Below are 10,000 nucleotides of genomic sequence, written 5' to 3'. Positions count from 1 at the left end.
GAGAGAATGAAAAAGAGGAGAAGAAAGAGAAGGACAGGAGGATTAAGAGAAGGCCCTTTCTCAGGTACCTGGAGAGAAGGAGGACGGACACCATCGTGGAGGATGAGTCGAGTAAAGGAGACGTCAACATCAACACGCTGGTGCGCAGGAGTCAGTCCGATAAGACCGAGTACAGCGCCAGACTCAAAGGTAAGCCTTTCACTGACTGTCCACATGGTTGCCTTGGTAACAGCTCACCTTTGACCTTCACTTATGCAGTTCCTATTTCTGTTTTTGACCAAGTGCAGTTTCCTTTAATAATCTCCAAAGCACTTTTGTCACATTTATCAGTAAATTCTCCATGCTAAAGATCCAGGACATGTTTCACTGGCTCATGTACAGACAGAATCATGTGACACTCATTTCTGTCTCAGTGCTGTTGTACAAAAAAAGTGTAAAATTCCAGGAGTGTATGGAGCGTAAAGTGAACCGTGTAAGTTTGCGCTGATGCTAAGCACCTGCTGCGTTGTTATGGAGAGCTTTTCCCACAGGACTGAAGGCACATATGCAAAGTAGGAGACAGCAGGAGAGTAAAGTCCCTGTAAACAAGAGAGAGAGAGAGAGAGAGAGAGAGAGAGAGAGAGAGAGAGAGAGAGAGAGAGAGAGATAGTGTAGGAGAGAGAGAGACAGAGAGAGAATGAGAGAGAGAGAGAGTGTAAGAGAGAAAGAAAGAGAGAGAGAGAGAGAGAGAGAGAGAGAGAGAGAGAGAGAGAGAGAGAGAGAGAGAGACTGTTATTATTCTGCTTACCTGAGATAACATAGACCTCGTCAGATGATTAATTCTGTCTAACTGACTGTAGATCAGGTTTATATTAATGTACTGACTCTGATATGGTTTCCATAGTAACAGCTCCTTCATAAGGAGATGTGTGTGTATGATGTAGTGAAGGAGTCTCCAGTGTCAGTGCTGTGTATCAGTCAGAGGTGAAGCTGGGACATGAAGTTCATTACTATGTAAATCTCCTCTGTGGTGTATTTTGAGTGATTTTGAGGCTCAGTGATGTGACGTTCAGGTCTGAAGGTTTGTCTCTTACAGCAGCTCACATGTTAAATTTGAACTCAGGGAGTCAGTTTTTACTTCTCACTGTTTCTCCTCAGCGTCTCCAGAACACTGCCATTAGATTAATGTTAATATTAATCATGTTTATATTAATTTATAAACACACCAGTGTCACTCAGTCTAAGGGAGTTTTTCCTCCCCACAGTCACCTGAGTCACCTCAGACTTGTTCATTGGGGATAAATACATACACATTTAAATATATCTAATATTAATCTGGGAATTTTGTATTATATTAATCTTTATTTTTCGTAAGATTATTTTTATATTAACCTTCATTTTTATTAAATTTAGTATAATAACTTTTTTGTACTTTTTGCAATATTTCATGTTCTGTAAAGGTTCTCTGAGACAAAGTCACTTGTTAAAGTGCATTCTCTGAGTGTGACTGATGTGCAGTGGCTGACATCAGCACTATGGCAAAACCGGCCCGGCTGCTTTCTGTGTGTGTGTGTGTGTGTGTGTGTGTGTGTGTGTGTGTGTGTGTGTTTTAATTGTCCGCTTCTGTCACAGTCAAAGAAAAGCCAAAGAAATTTGATAATCTGATGATTCCTCTGTGTGTGTGTGTGTGTGTGTGTGTGTGTGTGTGTGTGTGTGTGTGTGTGTGTGTGTGTGTGTGTGTGTGTGTGGAATGTAATCAGTCTTGAACTGCAGGTTTTTTGGTTTACTATGGAAACAATCAGCCATTAATAAAAGACAGACATAAACTATGTAAGGCATGTTTATGAAAGCACACACACACACACACACACACACACACACACACACACACACACACACACACACACACACACACACACACAAAGTGAGGTCACACAATGTCATGTAGTATTTGTCATTGTAGAAGCTCCACTTTATCACTTGTGTGATTTAGGACACAGGAGATCTGCAGGTGCCCTACTGTACAGCACCACATGGGTCTTAAGGGTTCTTCTGTATAGATGACACAGATTAATAGATAATAACTGTTCTGTCCTGTTTGATAGAAAATGTGTTTTCTTTCTGATGAACATGATGATAGCTCAAGGGCTAATTAGACATGGGATGGAGAAATGCTAATGCTGATGCTTTTTAATAATAAAATTTGATTCATTCAAGATTTTTATAATAAAAAATATGAGAGTTGATGAAAAAAATTTAAATATAATTAAATACTTAGCTTAATTTTGTGTAAACTAGATAACAAGCATGGGTGAGATTCTCCACAAACGTTTTGATTATGTAGGAGATGTAGGAGGAACAAAGCAGCACCATCATCACACTCAGTATGTAAATCAGAGTGAATATATTATTGATGGAATTGAACACTATAATGATGATGTCATCTGAATGAGGAAGCACCGGTTCCTGAACAGAGATCCTTACAGAACCCGTCCGACTCGCTGCTCAGTCGGCACAAGATAATCTTCATTCTTTACCTCCAGCTTCCTGCAATCTTATCTGTCAGGCTGTGTACAGTATACAGGCATACAGTAAGAAATTCTGATAAGAAGTAAATAGTCACAATTTTTTAATAAATAATTATGTAAGGAATAAAATAATGCGTGTAGTGCTGAGAAAATCATGACCAACAGGATGGCGTGATGATGCGGAGTGACTGATAGTTACTGATACCATCTTCAGTGTTTTATTCCTCTTATACCAGAGCAGTTAAACAACAGCACACATTTAATCCATTCATACATTCAGTGTTATAGCATTTTGGTGAAGTGAGTTACTTCCTGTTGTTACTTTTCCTCTCTTTTCTCTCTCTTCAAGATCAGATCTAAATCTCAGCTTGTCATGTTGCCATAGAAACAGTAAAGAAGTGTAAACTCCTCTGTCCTGAAGATGTGGAGAACTTCATGTCCCAGCTTCACCTCTGACTGATACACAGCACTGACACTGGAGACTCCTTCACTACATCATACACACAAACACACACATACACACACATTTTTTGTCAGAAACAAAGTTTATCTTCAAGGGTTTTAAGGCACCAGTTGAACTTTTCATTGGTGTTTAACTTTTACTGGAATCTGGAAATGTTCTCTTTGCTCCAAAGTCCTGCTCAAGTTCACAGTTGTAGTTGTTCTTCTGTAATTCATACATTAAAACTCTCCACTTGTATCTGTGAAATAATAGAAGTGAATCATCTGCGAAAGCTCCTGTGGTGATGGTACGAGAGAGAGAGAAAGAAAGAAAGAAAGAAAGAAAGAAAGAAAGAAAGAAAGAAAGAAAGAAAGAAAGAAGAAAGAAAGAAAGAAAAGAAAGAAAGAAAGAAGAAAAAGAAAGAAAGAAAGAAAGAAAGAAAGAAAGAAAGAAAGAAAGAAAGAAAGAAAGAAAGAAAAAGAAAGAAAGAGAAAGAAAGAAAGAAAGAAAGAAAGAAAGAGAAAGAAAGAGTGCCACAAGTAAGTTTTTTAATAATTATATATTAGTCAGAAATTCTCTTCATCCCTTCATTTAAAGCAGATTTATAATTGTACACGTTTTTATTTCTCTTTAGAGAATTTCTGTCATTCATGATATAAACAAAAATAATCTGTTAGTAATCAGGTTATAAAGCTGTCATTAACACCTCAGTAGATCTGAGAAAAGGAAAATAATGAAATATAATATTAAATGTACAGTATAAAACAGTCTAAATGGTTTGATGTCATGTTTTAGATCAACACCAGTTAGTGTGTAAAGCTGAGCACACACACTGTGTGTTAACATCACAAAAGCTCTGAGTGCGACGTATTAAAGTTTTATTAAAGAAAAGAACAACAGCATGAACCACATCAACACACAGCATTCAGCTTTAATCAGCACCAACACTCGCTGAGCCAGTTTCTATACTGTGTGTGTGTGTGTGTGTGTGTGCGTGTGTGTGCGTGTGTGTGTGTGTGCGTGTGTGTGTTTGTCCATGTGACTTGCTGTGTTTACTCTTCTTCTATATCTAAATTGCGTGTGTAAAAAAGGCCATAGTGGTTTTTTTGAAGTCAGAAGCAAAGTGATTGTTGATCGTGAGAAAGGCCTGAGTGTCTTTATAGTGTTTTGTTGTTGTTGTTTTTTAATACACAATTAAACCCACAGTAATATCAAACCATGGCATGGTGTCATCATTGTGTCTCAAACATTATACATCTGGGTAAAAAAAACAATAATAACAAAAGAAATGCCAAAGATTATTTTACAGGAACTCAGTGACTAACAAATCAGTACTATGTGAATTAGTTCATTAGTCACTACGCAATGCGTTCACTTATAAATTGTTAAGACAAATTAAGTTGTAAGTTTCCAAACAGAACATTTCACATGAAGTGAACTGATAGAGCGTTAGACAGTGTTCATGTGTTCAGGTGTTCAGGTGTTCAGGTGTTCAGGTGTTCAAACATGTCTTTGTGCTACAAAGCTTTCAGGAAACTCCACCCTCGTCTCATTAGACTAATTAAAAAGTGAGAGTGAGGATGACGTGGTCCTATTTGGATCCATTTACAGTCAATAAAGCCGTAAGAAAATGATCATTAACTCAACCTCTAAACCACAGTCATGAGAGTTAGTGCTCCAGAGGGACACTTTAAAGGAGTGTGTGACATTAGTGTGGAGTGTGTGTAGTTAGTGTGGAGTGTGTGTAGTTAGTGTGGAGTGTGTGTAGTTAGTGTGACGTTAGTGTGGAGTTAGTGTGACGTTAGTGTGGAGTGTGTGTAGTTAGTGTGGAGTGTGTGTAGTTAGTGTGGAGTGTGTGTAGTTAGTGTGGAGTGTGTGTAGTTAGTGTGACGTTAGTTTGGAGTTAGTGTGACGTTAGTGTGGAGTGTGTGTAGTTAGTGTGGAGTGTGTGTGGTTAGTGTGGAGTGTGTGTAGTTAGTGTGACGTTAGTGTGGAGTGTGTGTAGTTAGTGTGGAGTGTGTGTAGTTAGTGTGGAGTGTGTGTAGTTAGTGTGACGTTAGTGTGGAGTGTGTGTAGTTAGTGTGGAGTGTGTGTAGTTAGTGTGGAGTGTGTGTAGTTAGTGTGGAGTGTGTGTAGTTAGTGTGAAGTGTGTGTAGTTAGCGTGTAGTGTGTGTAGTTAGTGTGGAGTGTGTGTAGTTAGTGTGGAGTTAGTGTGACGTTAGTGTGGAGTGTGTGTAGTTAGTGTGGAGTGTGTGTAGTTAGTGTGGCGTGTGTGTAGTTAGTGTGGAGTGTGTGTAGTTAGTGTGGAGTGTGTGTAGTTAGTGTGGAGTGTGTGTAGTTAGTGTGAAGTGTGTGTAGCTAGTGTGGAGTGTGTGTAGTTAGTGTGGAGTGTGTGTAGTTAGTGTGGCGTGTGTGTAGTTAGTGTGGAGTGTGTGTAGTTAGTGTGGAGTGTGTGTAGTTAGTGTGGAGTGTGTGTAGTTAGTGTGAAGTGTGTGTAGTTAGTGTGGAGTGTGTGTAGTTAGTGTGGAGTTAGTGTGACATTAGTGTGGAGTGTGTGTAGTTAGTGTGGAGTGTGTGTAGTTAGTGTGGAGTGTGTGTAGTTAGTGTGGAGTGTGTGTAGTTAGCGTGGAGTGTGTGTAGTTAGCGTGAAGTGTGTGTAGTTAGCGTGTAGTGTGTGTAGTTAGTGTGGAGTGTGTGTAGTTAGTGGGGAGTGTGTGTAGTTGCGTGGAGTGTGTGTAGTTAGTGTGGAGTGTGTAGTTAGTGTGGAGTGTGTGTAGTTAGTGTGAAGTGTGTGTAGTTAGTGTGGAGTGTGTGTAGTTAGTGTGGAGTGTGTGTAGTTAGTGTGGAGTGTGTGTAGTTAGTGTGACGTTAGTGTGGAGTTAGTGTGACGTTAGTGTGGAGTGTGTGTAGTTAGTGTGGAGTGTGTGTAGTTAGTGTGGAGTGTGTGTAGTTAGTGTGGAGTGTGTGTAGTTAGTGTGACGTTAGTTTGGAGTTAGTGTGACGTTAGTGTGGAGTGTGTGTAGTTAGTGTGGAGTGTGTGTAGTTAGTGTGGAGTGTGTGTGGTTAGTGTGGAGTGTGTGTAGTTAGTGTGACGTTAGTGTGGAGTGTGTGTAGTTAGTGTGGAGTGTGTGTAGTTAGTGTGGAGTGTGTGTAGTTAGTGTGACGTTAGTGTGGAGTGTGTGTAGTTAGTGTGGAGTGTGTGTAGTTAGTGTGGAGTGTGTGTAGTTAGTGTGGAGTGTGTGTAGTTAGTGTGAAGTGTGTGTAGTTAGCGTGTAGTGTGTGTAGTTAGTGTGGAGTGTGTGTAGTTAGTGTGGAGTTAGTGTGACGTTAGTGTGGAGTGTGTGTAGTTAGTGTGGAGTGTGTGTAGTTAGTGTGGCGTGTGTGTAGTTAGTGTGGAGTGTGTGTAGTTAGTGTGGAGTGTGTGTAGTTAGTGTGGAGTGTGTGTAGTTAGTGTGAAGTGTGTGTAGCTAGTGTGGAGTGTGTGCAGTTAGTGTGGAGTGTGTGTAGTTAGTGTGGCGTGTGTGTAGTTAGTGTGGAGTGTGTGTAGTTAGTGTGGAGTGTGTGTAGTTAGTGTGGAGTGTGTGTAGTTAGTGTGAAGTGTGTGTAGTTAGTGTGGAGTGTGTGTAGTTAGTGTGGAGTTAGTGTGACATTAGTGTGGAGTTAGTGTGACGTTAGTGTGGAGTGTGTGTAGTTAGTGTGGAGTGTGTGTAGTTAGCGTGGAGTGTGTGTAGTTAGCATGGAGTGTGTGTAGTTAGCGTGAAGTGTGTGTAGTTAGCGTGTAGTGTGTGTAGTTAGTGTGGAGTTTGTGTGACGTTAGTGTGGAGTGTGTGTAGTTAGTGTGGAGTGTGTGTAGTTAGTGTGGAGTGTGTGTAGTTAGTGTGGAGTGTGTGTAGTTAGCGTGGAGTGTGTGTAGTTAGCGTGAAGTGTGTGTAGTTAGCGTGTAGTGTGTGTAGTTAGTGTGGAGTGTGTGTAGTTAGTGGGGAGTGTGTGTAGTTGCGTGGAGTGTGTGTAGTTAGTGTGGAGTGTGTGTAGTTAGTGTGGAGTGTGTAGTTAGTGTGGAGTGTGTGTAGTTAGTGTGAAGTGTGTGTAGTTAGCATGTAGTGTGTGTAGTTAGTGTGGAGTGTGTGTAGTTAGTGTAGAGTTAGTGTGACGTTAGTGTGGAGTGTGTGTAGTTAGTGTGGAGTGTGTGTAGTTAGTGTGGCGTGTGTGTAGTTAGTGTGGAGTGTGTGTAGTTAGTGTGGAGTGTGTGTAGTTAGTGTGGAGTTTGTGTAGTTAGTGTGAAGTGTGTGTAGTTAGCGTGTAGTGTGTGTAGTTAGCGTGGAGTGTGTGTAGTTAGTGTGGAGTTAGTGTGACGTTAGTGTGGAGTTAGTGTGATGTTAGTGTGGAGTTAGTGTGACGTTAGTGTGGAGTGTGTGTAGTTAGTGTGGAGTGTGTGTAGTTAGTGTGGAGTGTGTGTAGTTAGTGTGATGTTAGTGTGGAGTTAGTGTGACGTTAGTGTGGAGTGTGTGTAGTTAGTGTGGAGTGTGTGTAGTTAGTGTGAAGTGTGTGTAGTTAGTGTGACGTTAGTGTGGAGTGTGTGTAGTTAGTGTGGAGTGTGTGTGGTTAGTGTGGAGTGTGTGTAGTTAGTGTGGAGTGTGTGTAGTTAGTGTGACGTTAGTGTGGAGTGTGTGTAGTTAGTGTGGAGTGTGTGTAGTTAGTGTGGAGTTAGTGTGACGTTAGTGTGGAGTTAGTGTGACGTTAGAGTGGAGTTAGTGTGACGTTAGTGTGGAGTGTGTGTAGTTAGTGTGGAGTGTGTGTAGTTAGTGTGAAGTGTGTGTAGTTAGCGTGGAGTGTGTGTAGTTAGTGTGGAGTGTGTGTAGTTAGTGTGGAGTGTGTGTAGTTAGTGTGACGTTAGTGTGGAGTGTGTGTAGTTAGTGTGGAGTGTGTGTAGTTAGTGTGGAGTGTGTGGAGTTAGTGTGACGTTAGTGTGGAGTTAGTGTGACGTTAGAGTGGAGTGTGTGTAGTTAGTGTGGAGTGTGTGTAGTTAGTGTGGAGTGTGTGTAGTTAGTGTGGCGTGTGTGTAGTTAGTGTGGAGTGTGTGTAGTTAGTGTGGAGTGTGTGTAGTTAGTGTGGAGTGTGTGTAGTTAGTGTGAAGTGTGTGTAGTTAGTGTGGAGTGTGTGGAGTTAGTGTGGAGTTAGTGTGACATTAGTGTGGAGTTAGTGTGACGTTAGTGTGGAGTGTGTGTAGTTAGTGTGGAGTGTGTGTAGTTAGTGTGGAGTATGTGTAGTTAGCGTGGAGTGTGTGTAGTTAGCGTGGAGTGTGTGTAGTTAGCGTGAAGTGTGTGTAGTTAGCGTGTAGTGTGTGTAGTTAGCGTGAAGTGTGTGTAGTTAGCGTGTAGTGTGTGTAGTTAGTGTGGAGTTTGTGTGACGTTAGTGTGGAGTGTGTGTAGTTAGTGTGGAGTGTGTGTAGTTAGTGTGGAGTGTGTGTAGTTAGCGTGGAGTGTATGTAGTTAGCGTGGAGTGTGTGTAGTTAGCGTGGAGTGTGTGTAGTTAGCGTGAATTGTGTGTAGTTAGCGTGTAGTGTGTGTAGTTAGTGTGGAGTGTGTGTAGTTAGTGGGGAGTGTGTGTAGTTAGCGTGGAGTGTGTGGAGTTAGTGTGGAGTGTGTGTAGTTAGTGTGGAGTGTGTGTAGTTAGTGTGGAGTGTGTGTAGTTAGTGTGAAGTGTGTGTAGTTAGCGTGTAGTGTGTGTAGTTAGTGTGGAGTGTGTGTAGTTAGTGTGGAGTTAGTGTGACTTTAGTGTGGAGTGTGTGTAGTTAGTGTGGAGTGTGTGTAGTTAGTGTGGAGTGTGTGTAGTTAGTGTGGAGTGTGTGTAGTTAGCGTGTAGTGTGTGTAGTTAGTGTGGAGTGTGTGTAGTTAGTGTGGAGTGTGTGTAGTTAGTGTGACGTTAGTGTGGAGTGTGTGTAGTTAGTGTGGAGTGTGTGTAGTTAGTGTGGAGTGTGTGTAGTTAGTGTGGAGTTAGTGTGACGTTAGTGTGGAGTTAGTGTGACGTTAGAGTGGAGTGTGTGTAGTTAGTGTGGAGTGTGTGTAGTTAGTGTGGAGTGTGTGTAGTTAGTGTGGCGTGTGTGTAGTTAGTGTGGAGTGTGTGTAGTTAGTGTGGAGTGTGTGTAGTTAGTGTGGAGTGTGTGTAGTTAGTGTGAAGTGTGTGTAGTTAGTGTGGAGTGTGTGGAGTTAGTGTGGAGTTAGTGTGACATTAGTGTGGAGTTAGTGTGACGTTAGTGTGGAGTGTGTGTAGTTAGTGTGGAGTGTGTGTAGTTAGTGTGGAGTATGTGTAGTTAGCATGGAGTGTGTGTAGTTAGCGTGGAGTGTGTGTAGTTAGCGTGAAGTGTGTGTAGTTAGCGTGTAGTGTGTGTAGTTAGCATGAAGTGTGTGTAGTTAGCGTGTAGTGTGTGTAGTTAGTGTGGAGTTTGTGTGACGTTAGTGTGGAGTGTGTGTAGTTAGTGTGGAGTGTGTGTAGTTAGTGTGGAGTGTATGTAGTTAGCGTGGAGTGTGTGTAGTTAGCGTGGCGTGTGTGTAGTTAGCGTGAAGTGTGTGTAGTTAGCGTGTAGTGTGTGTAGTTAGTGTGGAGTGTGTGTAGTTAGTGGGGAGTGTGTGTAGTTAGCGTGGAGTGTGTGTAGTTAGTGTGGAGTGTGTGTAGTTAGTGTGGAGTGTGTGTAGTTAGTGTGGAGTGTGTGTAGTTAGTGTGAAGTGTGTGTAGTTAGCGTGTAGTGTGTGTAGTTAGTGTGGAGTGTGTGTAGTTAGTGTGGAGTTAGTGTGACTTTAGTGTGGAGTGTGTGTAGTTAGTGTGGAGTGTGTGTAGTTAGTGTGGAGTGTGTGTGGAGTGTGTGTAGTTAGCGTGTAGTGTGTGTAGTTAGTGTGGAGTGTGTGGAGTTAGTGTGGAGTTAGTGTGACGTTAGTGTGGAGTTAGTGTGATGTTAGTGTGGAGTTAGTGTGACGTTAGTGTGGAGTGTGTGTAGTTAGTGTGGAGTGTGTGTAGTTAGTGTGGAGTGTGTGTAGTTAGCGTGGAGTGTGTGTAG

At 41.7% G+C, this 10,000-nt stretch overlaps 1 protein-coding gene across 1 annotated transcript in view; it reads left to right on the top strand.

Moving 5' to 3' along the window:
* arhgef38 (Rho guanine nucleotide exchange factor (GEF) 38) overlaps nt 1–10,000 on the top strand; it is an 18,990-nt gene that overhangs the window by 168 nt on the left and 8,822 nt on the right. Inside the window, exon 1 of the mRNA XM_060873277.1 lies at nt 1–189. This exon is cut by the window's left edge and continues 168 nt beyond it. Within this exon, the coding sequence (XP_060729260.1) occupies nt 1–189 (189 nt within the window). The remainder of the gene's footprint in view (nt 190–10,000) is intronic.

This window comes from Tachysurus vachellii, chromosome 6, assembly GCF_030014155.1.
Source record: "Tachysurus vachellii isolate PV-2020 chromosome 6, HZAU_Pvac_v1, whole genome shotgun sequence".
Classification (NCBI taxonomy): Eukaryota; Metazoa; Chordata; class Actinopteri; order Siluriformes; family Bagridae; genus Tachysurus; species Tachysurus vachellii.
Note: the sequence above shows the minus strand (reverse complement) of the source record. Positions and strands in the feature narration are given on the sequence as shown.